The 18,213-nt window shown below is 36.4% G+C and overlaps 1 protein-coding gene across 2 annotated transcripts; it reads left to right on the top strand.

The window, feature by feature from the left end:
- The first annotated feature begins 2,069 nt into the window (after window positions 1-2,069).
- LOC122250857 (uncharacterized) lies at window positions 2,070-14,791 on the top strand. Of its 2 annotated transcripts, XM_043012533.2 has the most exons (12): window positions 2,070-2,207; window positions 4,103-4,204; window positions 4,388-4,585; window positions 4,757-4,856; window positions 5,491-5,984; window positions 6,204-6,458; window positions 6,741-6,839; window positions 8,505-8,549; window positions 9,041-9,134; window positions 9,569-9,730; window positions 12,737-12,903; window positions 14,029-14,791. In XM_043012533.2, the coding sequence occupies exons 2-12, from the start codon at window positions 4,118-4,120 to the stop codon at window positions 14,272-14,274; spliced, it is 1,947 nt and encodes a 648-aa protein (XP_042868467.1). In that variant the 5' UTR covers window positions 2,070-2,207; window positions 4,103-4,117; the 3' UTR covers window positions 14,275-14,791. The 2 variants fall into 2 exon arrangements, with proteins under 2 accessions (XP_042868467.1, XP_042868468.1); XM_043012534.2 differs by lacking the exon at window positions 8,505-8,549 and having other exon boundaries at window positions 14,029-14,419.
- The last annotated feature ends 3,422 nt before the right edge of the window (window positions 14,792-18,213 follow it).

Genomic DNA, 18,213 nt, shown 5'->3' with positions numbered 1-18,213 from the left:
AGCGACGACGCTGTGTGTCTGTTACGTTAGGCCTTTCTCTTCTCACTTCTTTTGTTTTGCGTCTGTTTATTGGTCGGTTTATTGGTATCTATCTTCTTTTTTTTTGGTTGTTGTTTATCTTCCTACTTTTGTCCTACTACGCATCTTTTTTGTTTATTATTTTTTTCGTTCTGTCTTTCTTTGTATCTTCCTTTTTAGCCTCCCCTCCTTATCTTTATATCTCCCTGTTCTCGGTTTATCTTTATGTCCATCTATGCCCACCTTGTCTTTGGGTCTACCTTCTATCTCTATCGCCATCTTCGTGTTTCTCTATTATCTCTCAATTAGCATATCTATCCACATCTAGCAAGCTATAGGAACATTTGTTATTCCATGCATCTGTTTATAAAGTTGAATACATTCTATATAACTATCGTATTCTTTCTCTCTCTTCCTCATTTATCGTCATCATCACTCTGTCAATCATCGCCACCATTATCAAAAACATTTTATTCTTACATTCGGGGAAAAAAAAGTTTCAACCAGTTTTATTCACACATTCATGCTCTTATTTACTTTTATTCATTACTGTCCAGTTTTTGTATTAAATGTCAGACGTCACGAAAGGAGAAAATAAAATCGGGCAAAATTGATTGCTATGGTATTTGCAACGATTTTGCATTCCTACCATATATCATTACGTTTTTCGGGCCTTTTGCAAAAAAACAAAAAGAGCTTCAAATAGTAATAAGACATTTGATAAGGGTATGTAAACGAAAATGACAAAAGATAATATATATCTCTGAAACTCCGCTCCACCGGAAGTTTATCAAAAATTCTACAAATAACTTTTTTCTTATCATCCTCCGGTCATACCAAGAACAAAATGATGGCAAAATCAAAAGCAATCTGAGAGCCTTTGCAATTTATAAACCAAGTCGTCACGCGAACAACTCTTCCAGGGTAAATCTATCGCAATATGCTTTATCAATAGACCAGCGCGTGAAGCGGTTAGTCATTCTATCATAAATAAGTCACGGTTGAGACGATCAATAACCAATTCACTTGTTTCTGTCATGGCACACTCATCACTGACTCACTCTGTGTAAGCTTTTGGAATCATGTGAAAACCCGACTATTTGATAAAGACACACTGATAATATTGGTTATCAATTGCGTCGCAACAACGGCGCTGTTGTTTTTTCCTTCTTTTTCTTCTTCGTGACCAAAAAGAAATAGTTTCTGATATGTTGAAAGATACAAGTTCCATCGTGGATTAGTGTATTCTAAGCTTTAATTAGAGGATGTTCGGGGTAATAAGATAAAATGTAGGTAATTACCGATTTCCGCCTAATATTTGTCTGGCCTGAAGATGAATGGTTGATGTGCAAAATTTGATCGAGTATTATGTTTGATAAACGTATAAGATATCCGCATTGATGCATATTTGCGCCTTGGATTAAAAGAAAAAGTGTCTTGGCAAGTGGGGCGAGAGAGGTAGAGGGGGAAGAGAGAGAGAGAGAGAGAGAGAGAGAGAGAGAGAGAGAGAGAGAGAGAGAGAGAGAGAGAGAGAGAGAGAGAGAGAGAGAGAGAGAGAGAGAGAGAGAGAGAGAGAGAGAGAGAGAGAAGGAGAAAGGAAGGAGGGAGGAGGGGGGATTTTTTAAAACACGGACGGAATTCGCCTCAAAAAAAGAAAGACGAAAATGCAATGACTCTCCTTTCAGGTCGCCCCTAAATTAGGCGAAGCTTGCAATAAAAGCGATTTATAAGGGGCATGGATATACATACCCTAATGTCACGCAGGTATTTATGAAGCAAAATTCTTTTAAAAATTATGTCACGCGGTTTTTAATGAACGCGGCGCAAGCTTATCGGCTGGACATGTCCGACTGTGACTTCGACTTGAAATCTCGAAATAACTCACCATATTCTTCTTTATTACTTATTCTTCACAACTATCAATAAATTTAAGAATGAGTAAAAATAAAGTTATATCAACAAATAATCGGAACATTTAGAATATCATCGATAAGACTATTTTAAAAAATCAAATAATACATCCGGACACAGTGTTGTTGATCAGCGTCAGAGCCCGAGTAATGGCGGACGCAGGAGCTCACACGATAAGAATCACATATGTATTTTATTCATTTTAAGCCGGTTAACCCATGATTTTGCGAGATCTGAATACGGGAATCGACCTATGAAAGAGCTCTCGATCGGAAGTGGTAAGGAAGGAAGCCTAAGAGATAATGGACGAGGCCAAAACACGTGCTCACTCGCTGTGGCTTGAGATTTACCGAGTTTTTTTTCAGTTTTGTTTTCGTTTTCGTTTTAGTTCTTAACGAAAGGAATGTGTTGGTGTTCTTCCAGGTGTCTCTCGAAGTGGAAATAAGAGCGCGTCTGTTTTTTTATTAGTGAATTTTGTGTGTTTGTGATAAGGTTTGAGATCGGTGAATCTCTTTGTTATATCAGTTTTCCTTTTGTTGATATCAGGTTTAGGCATTTACATCGTGTTTGCAAGGCGTTAATGGACGCTATGACTAATGTGAAGTTTCCTTTGACCGTCGTTAGTGAAGTTTTGTTGAATTTGTGGCAAATTTAATTTAAACATTTTTTTGGTAATTTTCTGATCCTTGAGAAAAATGCAAGTATCTATTATTACTATATTTTAGTTTAGGAACATTACAAACAATATTGATATTCATATAACGTCTGTAAATTACATTTAATTTTATTTACTTACTGTTTGTTATTACTTTCATATTTTGTTGTTATTGATGGTTACCTTAATAATTAAGCCATTCTAAAGTGTATATTCAGTATATGCTCTAATTTATGTCAAGACAACTCATGTAACTGTGATTTATCAGTACTGGATTATTGGTTGTATTTAAACATTCATTTTAGTGTTTTGTGAAAAAAAAAAAACATCCATTGTTAATTTAATTGAGATAAGTTAATAGATACTGTGGTACATCAATAGCACAGATTTCTTATTATTACAAGTTGGAATTATGAGATGATATTTTTTTAAGTGTAAGATAAAGAAGAAACAATGTTTGTGAAATATGCAACCTAGAGTTCTCTTCACGTTTATTTATTTATTATTTATTTTTTCTATAATCGTTTTTTGTAGATTAAAAGAATGTCTTTATATTGAAAAGGTCAGTGAAAATTCACCACTGTGAATCCTTTTAGATGTGCTATCTTTAACCAGTCAACAAGAAGGCTGATTTGGTCATCTAGCCAGGATGTTTCACGGCGTGTTGGCCTAGCACCCTGGACTATTTGTATATAGAGGCAGCAAGCAGCTGCAAAATGTCTGATAACATGGTGAGAAGTCCATGATGAGACATTCCCATCACCCGTCAGGAAAATCAGCCAAGCCATGACGTGAACATCACATCATCTGGTGTTCAGGGGTTAAATGTATTATTTTGGAATTAATTGATTAAATGACTAAATCTTGGTGGACCTCGATTAGCATCTAAGGGTGCCACAATTTCCACAAGTAGCAGTTGCTGCAAGTAGTTACAAATTCCCTTACAGTAAACAAGCTGTCTTTAAAGCCATTCAATGCTATTTAGCATCATGCATCAAGTATCGGCATGATGGCACATTCTGAGATTTTAGTCTTGTGTGTTTTATTTTCACTCTGTTTGACTTGGTGGAAGTGTTAGTCTTTATGGTAAAGATATCAAAAATTTAAATTATGATATCATTTTTATATATAGTTAGTCTAATGGTTTGGTCTTATGTGAAATAGACTACTGGTTTGTGCACTTGTTTGTGTTAGCTATGGTCTTCAGCCAGTCAAGTTTGAATTTTTTATTTGATTCAAGTTATTGTAGGCAAATTGATTCATTTCCATTTGGTTTCCTATAAAAAAAAAGAAGTTGTAGACAATATATACTAGTTTTATTGGAAAATACAAGGTCTGTTGAAAAATAATTTGTTTAATGGGGATATCAAACGGAATCACAAAGATCATTAATTGTCATACATCTAGATGATACATATAATCTTGTTTTAAAAATACAAACCGTTATGGAGACAGCGATTTCAGCATTTCAGTCAAATTCATTCTTGTCTAATTTCTAAGAACATTTATTCTTGACAGGTGTGTCACGCTGTGATGGCATTATCAGAAGGATTGCTAAAGCTTCGGTGGAACAACCATGAGGCGACATTCTGCCACATTCTGCACAGACTCAGAACCAAGGTACGTAGTGTGTTTTCATGTGTTTTTTTTACATTTTGATCCCTAACATGTATGTTTTAGTTTGATTGTTTTGAACCCAGTCCTTAAGCGAAAGGACACAAGACTTCAAAACAATCAGTGATATACCATACACTTCCTTAATTCTATTTGGAATTACACTTAATGCTCTCTCGCACATTCCAGCCTCGATATGCAGATGCAACACTGGCATGTGAAGGTCGCCTCTTCATGGTGCACCGTTTAGTCTTAGCCACTTGCAGTGACTTCTTTGATGAGATTTTCCAGCAGACTCCAAGCGACAGCACACGTGCCGTCATTGTTTTGAATGAGGCACGGGCGCAGGACGTGGAGTGCTTGTTGGATTATATGTATTGTGGACAGGTTGGTGCTCCCTTGGCATATCTTTTTAAGTTTTATGCTATTCTTGGCTTATTTGTCTTTGCAAATACATATTTTGTTACATAGATGAGGTAGACAGATGCATAGATATCTTAATCACATTTGCTAGTTTATTGTTGTTGCTTTTGATTCATGATAAACCTTACTCAACAGGTAAATGTACGTCAAGCCAATCTGGCATCTCTGCTCAAGACAGCTGAGTGTCTCAAGATTAAGGGATTAGCTGTTCCAGAAGGAACTATCAACACATCAAGTAAGTTTTTTTAAACTAGAAAGATTTTATTATCATGATATAAATTCATACATGGCTGCCATGCAAAAAAACTTGCATACATGATAGTGTTCATTCAGGTCAAAGTTTTAGTGGGATTATTATTTAATGTTCTCTTACTCATGTGTGTGACTTATGCCTTAAATATAAAATAAATAACCAGGCCAGTATAATCCCAATGCGTCCTTCAAGTCATTCTTCAAAAGTGAGTCTTGGTAAAAAATGCTATATTAGCTGTTTTTATCTCATACTTTTAACCCTTCACACAAAATGAAACTCAAATTTAGTGAATAACCATACTCTTATATAGTGATTATCAAAGAAGCATTCTTAACTATTGCTGCAGGGACCATATGTTTTCCCATTTTTTGCCTAAACTTTTAGAAAATCACATCAACTAAAAGTGACTGTTGAGTCACAAAATCATATTATAGAAAACCATAAACTGCATTACACTCTTTTTAGTAAAACAGCATTAGAAGTTTAAGTTTTGCATAGATCTACCATTAATATGTCTAAACCTTACATAAGATATTCTTTTTAGATTTTAGATTATGTATTTTGTATTGTATTTGTGTGTGTATTTCCTTGCCCACTAAGGCTCCTACTTTTACAGACACAAAACGCACTCAGGACCATGTACCCTCTCCGGAATCTCCGCCAGCGAAGAAGAAGAAGAAGAAGAAGTGTCTGCTGACACCCCCCTCAGTGCCAGCCCCTGATCCCCCTGCCTCTGTGCCCTCCACACCCCTCTCCTCTTCGGCCTGGCTTCCCTCTACACCCTCCCTAACCAGTACACTCTCACCCACACATCAGCCGGCCACCCTGCCTGTCAACTCCTCCCCCCAGACTCTGCCACCACTACATGTCTCCTCGCCTGTGGGCCAGCCGCTGCCCCTCAAGGTGGCCGTGCCAGTGACCGACCCCGAAAAGGGCACCACCAAAACTGGCTGGCTCCAGATTGTGTCGTCCATGCGGCAGGGACCCCCAGGGGAACAAGGACCACCTGACCCCATCACCCCCACTCAGCCTCGCTCGCACCAAGCCAAGAAGAACAAGTGCTCACCCAAGGCCACTGCTCTGGACTCGTATGCAGGACAGTTTCTGCAGGTGAGAACCGTTCTAGGGTTGAAGGCACTTTGAGAGATTGGAAATATGGAAGATCTTTATTATTATGAATTCTTGTATGTGTAATCCCTAATATTTGATATAATTTCTTATTTGTCTATAAATTGTCCACACATAGAGAAGTGAATTATTCTCACAGACTTAATCTTGATAACAACCCCATAATGGTTCTTACACTTTTCCTCCAAATGAAACCCACAGACGGAAATCAAGGAAGAGATCAAAGATGAACCGGTGCCAGTGCCACTGGGACCTGACGACCCACTCGAAGAAGATGAGAACAGCTGGGAGGAGCAGGAGGGGGGAGAGGAGTTGGGCAAGGAGACCATGTACCGCAAGGTGACAGGGCTCCACCCTCCCCCTCCTGGCCTCCATCCTGTGGTCTCTAGCAGTGGATTGACACACTCGTCACCTGTCTTGCCACTGGGACTCTTTCGTGTTGGATCCTATGCTGTGGTGAGGGTTTGCTCGGTTGTGTTTGGGTTTATTGCCTTATCCTTTTAAATACCTTTATCTGGTGTAACATTTATGTTGGATGCACAAGCAGAAATTATTTAGCTTAGTTTCATAAAGATTTGCTTTTATTTTGTAATTTTATAGTTTCACTTTGTCTTTTTTACAAGCAAGAAGTTTTTTTTATAAGCAGAAAGCCCTTATAGATTAAATCACTTCGTCAGTTTGAAAGGGAAAAAACATTTTACATGTACTTTTATAGACTTTCTTGTTCAACCCCAACAGCAAAGTGGAGGGCAAGCCTGGGAAACGACAGGGCAGCTGAGCAACTCACCTGAACCAAGTAACCATGAGGCTTCTCCAGGTGCAAGCCAGCAGGCCATGGTAAGTGCTCTTCAAATGTCACAAATTACCCTTTGATTCTCTTCCTTTGATTCTCATTTTCCTGCTTTTACTTGCATTGCCCTTGATTCTTTCTCATTCTCATGAATTTCCTCTGTACCTCCTGTTCCCTATGGTATTTTTTTCTTTTTTTTGTGCGTGCCTTTTGTCATCTGTTTGTCTTTGTATTGAACGTTAGAATGATCTCGAACTGATCTGTTTCGGTCTTATTAATTTAACCCTTCCTCAATGGGCATTTTTCATGGGATAGAATCACTTTTGCATGGCACTTTTTGTTCAAATTATAAGCTAGTTATACCTTCAGTTGTGTAATTAAAGCATTATACCAATTGTTGATTAGTATCAGTTTGCTAATATATCATGTATAGACTCATATATTTCACCAAAATGCTAGAAAATACTAGAAAACACATTTGAAGAAACCCTGCCCAGGATGAACATTTTAAGAGATTCCCCATCTCAGAAGGGTTAAAAATGTGAAGCAACCTTTTTGTTTTATTTGTGTGACTTTTATGTTTGGTTCTGTTAAAATGTTGTGGTATTGTTGTCCATTGCAGCATCATATATTTGAAAACTTGATGCAGAAATTCACTTGTATTTGAAATAATATAAATAATTTTGGAGATTCAGTCTAAAAGTGTAATGAGACATCACATACCTCACATTAGCCAACTGTTTGGGCATTATAAGGTGGGTTTTCAGACTAAAATTTGAAGAGGTAGTATCATGCTGTAGATTTTTCATTCAAATACCTAGGTAAAGTGCCAGGAAAATCAGAGGCACCAACCTTATTAACCTACTCACGACGGGGGCATTCCAGCCTTGCATGTCACAATGCCGGGGCTTTCGAACGCTTAGGCCTAAATCAATTAAATGGCTGGCACCATATTGTGCCGCCCGGCCAACGGGCTTTTGAATGAGCGGTACAGTAGTGTACCACCCGTCCAGAGAGGGTTAAGGCTAAACCAATTAGCTCAAGGTTATGTGAGCCTCCTAGCAAATCAGCTGGCAGTACCACTAGTCTTTCCCTCTCCTGCAAGTCTGGTTGGTCTGCACCTGCTATTATACCTCTTTTTTAAATCCCTAACATCTGCAATGGGATTGATTAAAAAAAGCTAAATACATCTTGAAACAAGTGACAACCCAGAACCAGTGGCTTTTCCTTGTTTTCATATCTTTTTAAGTCCCAATTATTAATATCAGGTTTACAGTATTATATATTTAGAAGGAAGTTCACTGATCTTGCACTCTCTGATATGTTCCAATGATGATACAATAATTAGGTATTCAATTGCATGCATGTACAGGTGCTCATGTGAACACAATCTCATATGTCGCTTAACAATTTATTTTATGAGCCTGATGTATGCACTTATATCTTCTGTTGTTATTGTTTTTGCTAAAGGGAGAGTTTGATATGTTGCAAAGTCTGAATATAGTAAACACACGACCAGGATGCACATATTTCTTATCATGCATGTTTGCACTCCTGGTTCTTACATATTAAAATTAAATGCAAAGGCTCCTGTGTATCAGAATCTATGTGTTATGTCTCCCTTATTTTTCTTAGAGATTCATTTTAGTTTATTCTTTAAGGCATTAAGTACATTTTACTGTGATATTTCTAGTGAACTCTGAAATTTTCAGGACTTGGGACTAGGTCAGCTTGTTTACAAAAAAGGATCTACTGTGGTGAGATTTTTTTTTCTTGTTTTGCCCTTTTTTTCTTGTTGTATCTTGACTGTATTGATTTTAAATCTTTTATGTTTGTGTTCATGTATTTTTTTTCTTGAATTCTTGTTGTTAGAAGCCATGTATTATGTTGCCTGTTTTGTGTGTTTTGTTTGATTTGACTTACTGTGAGTATATGTAAATTCAGTCATGTTTGTTCACACTCATTCAATTAATTTTACATTTGTATTTACAATGACCATTATTACCAATACTTTAGAATATCAGATTTACATAATTCTCAACATTCACAACTACATACACACCCTTACTCACACATATACTATATTTATTTTTATTAACCCCCCCCCCCCATCATACCACCCTACACAAATTCATATACAAAGAGAGGAATACACACAAGTAAGTAGCATACATTAATTACAAATTTGAAAGGTAAACCGCTTGAAAAGCTATAATTGACTAATAAAATAAATTTTGTCTCCTTTCAGAGCCAGGCAACCATGTCCCCCAAGCTCATGCCATACGCCATGTGCTCCAACTGTGGCACGAATAACACCAAGCTTTGGCGCCGCAATGACAAAGGTAAACGTTAGGGTTCGGGTTTCTGGTATTATGGAATTTTGTATTTGAGATTGGTTGTGTTAGATTAGGTATATTTTCAATATCCTGGTTCATTTTCATCTGCCTTAGGATCTTATGTTGCTTTGTAATAATTTTTTATATGATTGTTAATGTAATTTAGTGTTAGTGTTATCACAGAGCATTCAAATGATGAATAAAACATGGACAGGAATGACAGAGAATACTTGTATAATATCCCGAAGAAGAGTTAAAAATTATCCATCTTTTATTTTTTTTTTTTACTTGACTAACACTGGCCTGCTGATCATCAACCAAACAAACACAAAAGTGGCTGGTTGTCTGCTACTATAATTTATGGTGATTCACCTATTGTTACAACCTCAACTCCATCTTTATACCCAAAAGAATAACCTACTTGCCCTGCACCCTAACAGGCGAGATCGTATGCAACGCATGCGGCCTCTACTTCAAGCTCCACGGGATCAACCGGCCAAGCCATCTCTTCAGAACGGCCCCCATGACACGCAGAAGAAATCCCAAGAAGAAGAAGGAGCCTGAGGGGGGAACGTCTGAACAGATGGAACACATTATCAGTGGTGAGTTTGTGGAAACGGGATTTTTTTTTATCTCTTACATCTTCTATTTCCTGTTCTTTTTGTTCTTTGCTTGGCCTTTTGATTTTTCTTATTTTATCTCTATTCAGTTTTTGGATTCTGTTCATTTAATTGACTAGGGTTCCAGTTAACCCATTCATGCCGGGGGCATTCCAGCCTTGCAAGTTGCAATGCCGGGGCTCTCGAACGCATTGGCTTAAATCAATTAAATGATCAATGCCATATGCCAGCACCCTGCTAACGGGCCATTGAATGCGCGGTACCAATGTTGTACCACCCGTCGAGAGAGGGTTAAGTTAGATAGCACTTCAAACAGACTTAATTACTTAACTCCTAAAGACCAGACCACAAGATTTTCAGCATGTCTGTCCCCCAGTCACTTAGGGTTTTATATTTTAACCCGTTTGCTCTGGGGCTTATATTTGCCTAATGCCGCTCCCACCCATTAGATAATAAGTATAAGATGCCGAGATGCCACAATGCCACATTTCTCTAAGTGCTTTTCAACCCCTGAATTCAACATGGTGGTAACAGGAGGTTTTTACTTGTTTAAATTTTTTTCATAGATGAAGTAAATGTGTTTATACAAATGGAACTCCCAATGGATATATACATATGTATGATGTAAACGTGTGTTTTAAGGGAGATAAGGATAAGGATAAGCCAGATTTGTGGAGCAGATGCTACACCGGGCTTGTATGCACTAAGGCGAGCCCGCCTGTGTCAGCGTGTGCTGACTCGTGAGAGAATGTGCCAACGAGTGTTGACTCGATCTGAGCTTGGTCCTTACCCAACACAGTGCCCAGCTACATCAGTAACCGCCAGGTGACAGTGGAAGCTCACGAGCTTGGACGGGGCTCGATCTGCCGACCACGGGGATGTGAAGTCGACACGCTACCGCTGAGCTAACCAGACGGCATTTAAGGGAGAGATGATGACATAATAGGACGGCATCCAGCGGGAGTGAAATATTCCCATGATGTGGTATTGAGTCATCCAGCATGAATGGATTAAGTTTCACTTGTGCCCATTTTGGACTTTGAATTTGCAGATCAAAAAATGTATATATCATTGCCATGTATCAGTAGAGACTCATAGTGAAGCATCGCATTTTAAGTAAAAACTGTTGTTACTCCTCACCGTTGAAAAAATTATCACAGTTACTCCTCAGATATGAAGGAAAATGGGAATAAGCTGTCTTGCATATAGAACAAATACATATAAAACATGAAAATAATTAGACATTCATGCCCATGTATCAAGAATTAAAAAAAAAAAAACGATAATATACCATGAGACAATGTACAACTGAGGCTAAGGGAGAGGAGGCATGAGAATTTGGTGCTGATAAAGTTGGTTTGGCTGGAGGAAATGCAAATAATTCATGTAAATAAACAATCATGAAGCAGTATAGAATATGGTTTGTCATAGAAAACAAGGAAATTTTTATTTAGATGTATAAACCGTAAAAATATATTGATATACCATGAGGTAAATATACTGTATGTTATGTGAGAATATATTGTGGGCAAAGGGTATGGGTGAGATAAAAGGATGAATGAGGGGTTTGCCTGCCTGAACTGTGCCATACAGTACCAGAATTACTACTTCATTCAAGAGAAAGAAAAACAAAAAAAAGAGACAGGGAACACGACAGTTTGATTTGCCAAGGGAGAGGAGTGCTTCCGATGGTCTTGTTGGTAGCATGGGGCTGATGTAGTATGTGTGGTTTGAGAAAACTTTGTCAAACAGAACTAGAAATATTAGGAGGCACTCCATATATACTACTCATATTAAAAAAAATGTGGGAAAAAAGCTTTCTACAATCATGGCAAAAAAGACTTGATGCATTGGCTAGTGCAGCTAGGATTGTGGGGGATAGGACCTTTGGATTAATGCTACTAATGTTACTTAACAATCTAGGATGTGGTAAAATATACGAGGAAACTTCATGATGTGATAAGATGTCTGTCGTGTGGGAACTATTTTGTTGTCATGGATGGGTTGATAATAAAGTACAATATTATTATTATTATTATTATTATTATTATTATTATGATATATATATATGTATATATATATATATATATATATATATATATATATATATATATATATATTATATATTATATATATATTTATATTATATATATTTATATATATATATATATATATATTATATATATAAATATATATATATATATATATATATATATATATATATATATATATATATATATATATACTATAAACGTATTATCTCAAAGTAAACTATTACAGTATACTAATAAATTTACAAATTGCATACCTTGGTCCACAACACCCATTTTTTTGGAGGGGGCTATATAAGAAATAACCAAAAATAAAAACATAGATGCAATTAGATGGTAAATGTGGCAGAAGGAAATGTACTGGATAGTATTAGGTTTACTAACCCACCCTCAGTACTTCTTATTTTTTCTGAAAAGAGTCCAAAAACTAGCCCAAAGATTTTTGATAGCTTACCCATGTATAAATGTGGCAGCTGAAGACCATGGAATTAGATAAGGTGCTTGGTGTTAATGTATTGGTGAGTTACTGAGCTGAATTGAATTCAGCGATGATGATCATATAAGATTAGATAAGATGAGTCAGCACTCATAGCTGACAGAGGCCGGGCCGCCTTGTGCATATAGCCCGGGCGAAGCGACGTCTTCGCAAATTGAACTGAGTTTAGGAGACGGGTTCCTCATTTCTCACTTTCTCTTAGCTTTAAATTTTTATCTATTATTATTATTACTGTTGTTGTTGTTATACTTTTTCCCCCTATTATCTGTTTTTCCCTTAAAAAAAAGATGGACAGTTATTCTTTTCTTCTTTAATAATTTTTTCACCATCACTTGTCTACCAGCAACTCTTTCACATTCCTGTTGCTTTCACTGATTCATGTATTTTCATTTGATATTCACCAATTTTATCCTAACCATTTTCACTCTCTCTCATTCACAGATTCGTCTCAGGACAAGGAGCAGATTCCTGAGACAGACCCTCAGGATGGCCTGGCTGTGCTCAACGCTGCTTTAACGCTCAACTCCCTCTTGGCCAAGGCTAAAGCTCACCAGTCGGCTAGAGAGGCCCTGGCAGCTCAGAGGTCCACGTCACCTCAAGTCAACAAAGTAAGGGAAATGAGTGAGGTTGTTTAAAAAGAGATGTAGGAGCATGTGGTTATTTATGTGTTATGAAAGAAGTGAAAAGTGTTATGTTTTCTTTTTGTATCCGTTTAGAGTATAAAGGTTTAATTCTTCTGCTAAGGGCATTTTTCGTGGGGTCAGATCACTTCCACACTGTATTTTTTTGTTCAAAATACAAGCTACTTATTCTTTCACTTGTGTAACTAATGCATCATACCAAATGCTAATTAACATCACTTTGCTAATATTTCATACACTGAAAACAACATCTTAAGATACCCAGCCCAGGCTGAATATCTTAAGATGTGACCACTCTCGGAATGGTTAACCCATTCACGCCGGGGCCGTTCCGGCTTTGCACGGTCGCAATACTGGGGTTCTCGAACGCATAAGCCTAACGCCTCGAGATTCTCGGGCACACAAGCCGCGATGCCTGGGTTGCCCGCTCGCTCTACCCGAGCGCGCCGCTTCCCCTCATAGCTTGTCCAGGGCGTCTAACGCAAAAACCACAATACGTGCTATCACGTCAACCGACGTGAATGGGTTAAGGGTGTGTATCGGTTTACTTTTTTTGTGTTAGGTGTTCTCTCATTTTTGTGTGTCTCTTGTGTGCATGTGGATTTTGTGTGCTAGAAGTGAGGTATGTATGTACTGTATGTATGGTGCGAATAATGTTGGATTTTTTTTTTTATCTATTTGTATATATTTACTTTTCAATTATTTGAGCATAAGTGGTAGGAAATATGCTGGATTTTGTGTCACAAATGAGATGTCTACCCTTTTTTCTTTGTTTTCTTTTCTTTTTCCCTCAACCTGTGATGAGCTTGTAGTCATAGCTAGAAATACTCAGAGGTATTAGTAACATTATTAGACATACCCTCTTGACAAAGATGGCATTTCTAATATTTCCAAGGGCACACTTTCAAGTTATATGCAAATTTCAGTTTAAATTGGTATTGTATATTGATCCCACTTACTTATAAGCTATACATTTCCCCCACTGAAATTCATAGATTAGAAAACAGCATAGAAGTGAAAGTGCACAATTTAATCATAATCTTAAGGTCCTGTTTCAAGTATTATTTAAGGTATTTTATATCTCTTTCTCAGGGTTCGTCAGAAACAGCAAGTGAGGCAAGGCCACCACCTCCACCCTTGCTGAAGATCCCAGCCCCAGTCCGTGAGGAGGCTGCATCTCCAACAGGTGCTCCTCAGGCCACACCATCCCTGGAGGACAGTCCTCAGGACCCAGGAGGCACACCACAGCCTGCTGTTGATGATTCGCCAGGCCATGACCAACCACCTCAGGAGGAGGACCAGGGTAGGAAGTACATCTCACAACTCCTGGACAATTGAAGGGCCATGAGTGGAAAAACTGCCAGTGGAAAATACCAGCTTGGAAATGTAACACAGAGGCTTTGGGAACCCTGCACAAGGAAAAGGCAGGTCACTGCCTATCCCACATCAGAATGTGACACTCGGAAACATTGAGGCAAGCTCAGGGGAGTCTTAATGTAGAAATGCATGCTCAGTGTCTTTTTGGGTTGGACGTAGAAACTGTCAGACGGGAAGTGCCGTCAAATGGCTCCAGTCGGCAGTGTTTAGTTGCTGTTTCTCCTTGAAGTAAAGAATCAGCTCATAAGTGTAAGACTAGGTTTAATAGATATTGCTTTAAGTTGGGTATTATTTAATCTCATGGAAGAATCTCACAAACATTATCTAATGTGTATAGGGTATGTTTTTTTAATGCTTTAAGAGTGTGTCACAGTTTTGGTGGCTGAGACATATCATCAAGAAAAAATTAATCATCCAAATCTGTATATGTGATACTTTGTGTGTGTGTGCGTAACTTTTGAAATTAATTTTTTGGTGACGAGATTTTTGTATAATTGAACTTTGAAAGAACAAACAAATGCCCTTTTTATCCCAACACAGAAGGACTGTAATTGAGAGCATAGTTGCATATTTTTCTTGTAAACATAAACTAATGTGCATTGACATTAAAAAGAGCAGAAACATAGACATGCCAGAGTTTGATGGAGGCATGCAACTTTCCTCATCATGCTGCTGCCAGAAATATTCTTGCTGCTATTTATGATTTACATCTACATCAGTGAGATTGCAAGTTTTTGTATTTAGATTGCATATTTTCAAGGTCAACAAAGCTACTCCCTCTGGAGGTGCCACAGTTTTTATTATTATTATTATTATTGTTATTAGCACTTGTTAGCATTTTTTGTTTGTTTGGTTTTGAGACATCACAAGTCTATTTTCTCTACTTAAAAGGTCTCCACCTGATTCTTGGCATAGGGTTAAAGATCACATTTGCATCAGCTTTAGGTAATAGGATTGTAATGCCTTCAATAAGATGGTGCAAAAGTCCTCTTGCACTTTTTATTTTATTTTATTTATTTTTTTATTATATTATTATTATTATTATTATTATTATTATTATTATTATTGTCATTGTCATCATTAGTTTAGATATTTGTGTGCTGATCTTTATCTTAGAATCCGCTTTTGAAATGTTCAGTGCTGACCTGTTGCAACCTACTTAAAGTTCACATACTCTTAATGGCTCTATATTTAATTTTTGATATTGTTGTTATTATTATTGCAGTTATTTTTCCTAATGATAAATAAGAATTCAGAAAAATATTCCTACATATATATCTATCTGTCAGTCTATGAACACATCACAAATTCAGATATTATATAAAGTTCAAATATACTCCAAAACTTTCTACCAGTGTGAGGCTTGCAATAAACACAACTAACGACTAGTGGAACTCCGTTTAAGCTTTCTCATTGAATGGATATTGTGAAACAGAATGTCCCTTTTTGGTAATGCAACTTGCTGTGCTCTACCTTTTGCCCAAGGAATGCTCAAATTTTTCTACAATGTTTTATCTACTTAAAATACTCGCTTTAATTCCTAATTTGTGTCTTCATCTCCATTGTATCACGTTCACGTTGGAAGTGACTGGAATTCGAGCAAAAATATTACAGAATTGTTTTAATGCTCTCACTGCAATTACTAAACTGTCACTCAAGGATATGAGGAAGTTAGGTGTTGGCAACACATACATGCTTCGCTAGGGTGAAGATAGGATGACGGAAGATTGATATTATCTGAGGGTTAGGATATGATTTATATGATCTGATAAACTGAACCACAGAATCTCTTATCCATGCAGGGAAATATTTTTGAAGGATCATTTTAGATTTGAATCAAATGGTAATTTTAACACGTGTTTTGTGTCTTGAAGATCTGACTTTGTGTGTGTGATGGATCATTCGTTTTGATAAATTTATAGCAGTAAGCGTTCTTTATAATTACATGAATGAATCTCAAGTAACAGGGAAGTTGATATTAATATTTTTGTTCAAAGTGACATAGAATCTGCAGTCGAAACATACTCATATTATTAAGATCTTAAAATTTTGTATATGATTTATAAATGTATGTGTGTGTATAAATGAATATATGTTATATACACATAGCACAGGCACAAACATATACATATATATGCAAATAATCAGTTAAGTATTTATATTGAGGTATTGCTTGTTGCATAGTGACACTGAAGGTATAAGTACTCAAGAGCTGCATTATATATTTTAATGTGGATTTGTCCTACTTTTATTACTATCATTATCATAATTATTATTATCATAATTATTACTATTATTATTAGATCTGTCTTCAGTTTCTAGAGTTATGGTTTGGTTAAATAGTGGCTGTTCAGTAAATGTGATTTAGCATTGAATATTTCTTTCTTTAATTTTAAGCTTGACTCTTGTAATAACATTGACAAAGAAGTCTTTTTAGGTTGTATCTTGATTGAACTTAAGATCTTCTACTTGATATTATTGTAAAGTTTAAGAAAAGGCAAGACTGTGTTAAAAAAAGAGGAAATGCAGTTTCAAAAGAATCTTGTTTAACGTTAAAGAGAGTCTCCAATTCTGTCATGCTTAAGAGCTTTATGTTTTTAATTGGAAAGGAAGGTTGATTTGACAATAAGTAAATCATTGTCCATCTTTCTGTATAAAGTGTAGTTGTTGTAAGCCCATTTTATAATGAAAGGATACTGTTTGTTTGAATTGTTAGTGAAGGTAAGTCAAGTAAATCAAACCTCAGCTGCAGTGTTGATAATGAGAAGAAATCCTAGTTAATGGCCATTGAGTACTCTGTGTAGTAAGTCCCAATGTATTAATGATATTCTCTTGGTCATTTTTTCATGCCCGGTCAGATCTCTGGGTGGACAAGTTGAAACAACAACAAAGAAATATGAGATGTCTATTTTTGTACTTGTTCAGCTGAAGTTAGTTGCAAGAAAATCTTTCTTTTTTTTCAAGATTAGTTAGACTTGAGATGATTGTTTATGTCACATTATGTCAGCAATTATGTTCTGTTATGCTCACTCTCTAGTGGGGATTCAGCTAATTGATTTCACAAACATGTTGTCAAGAATTTCAAAAATCTGTTTTACGTATGCATATACTTTTTTGAAAAGGACAGTCAGAACGTATTATGTAAGAGACCATTTCACATAGGCTTATCTTCTGTTTATTTTTTTGTAATAATATTAAATAGCTTTATGTTTAAAATGCAGTATTCATAAGATAGTCTACAAGATAGAGTGATAAGAATTTTAAAAATATGCATTTGCCTTTGAGACAGAAACAGAAGTAATTTTACTAAACAAATCTTCCTGCAATACACAGACCTTTCTCAGTCCTCCTTTTTGCGACTGAAGTGAAAAAGGAAACTCAAGTACTACTGCACAGATCTTGGTGTCCAGATTTTGCCTTTTATTGTAAATTAGCTATCACATCACTCTTATTATTATTATCGTTATTATTATTAGTAGTAGTATTACTATCATTGCTAATACTATTATTATAATTATTATTATTATTATTATTATTATTTTTATTATTATTATAATCATAATATTTCAATAGAGATGTGTAGAGCGCATAACTTTTTTCTATTATTATTATTATTATTATTATTATTATGATTGTTAATTTTTTTTTCTAGCATCTCGTTCTACCTCAAGCAAGTCTAAAACCCCGACCCCCCCCCCCCACTTCACTTCAAAACCCTTGCTCAATGTATGTCATCCCTCTTTTACCCCCCATAACCCATCCACCCCACCCTTGTCATCGTCTTCCTTATAAGCTTAATATTTTTGTTTTGTTTTGTTTTTCTGAACATTTATCCTGTCCTGTGCCTTGGCTCATTATCTCTAATAACTTGTTTTTTTCTTCTCCTATTTTTTGTTTTCT

Source organism: Penaeus japonicus, unplaced genomic scaffold, assembly GCF_977035675.1.
Source record: "Penaeus japonicus unplaced genomic scaffold, GWHDUDI00000001_assembly GWHDUDI00000036, whole genome shotgun sequence".
Classification (NCBI taxonomy): Eukaryota; Metazoa; Arthropoda; class Malacostraca; order Decapoda; family Penaeidae; genus Penaeus; species Penaeus japonicus.
This window is presented reverse-complemented; position numbering and strand designations above follow the sequence as displayed.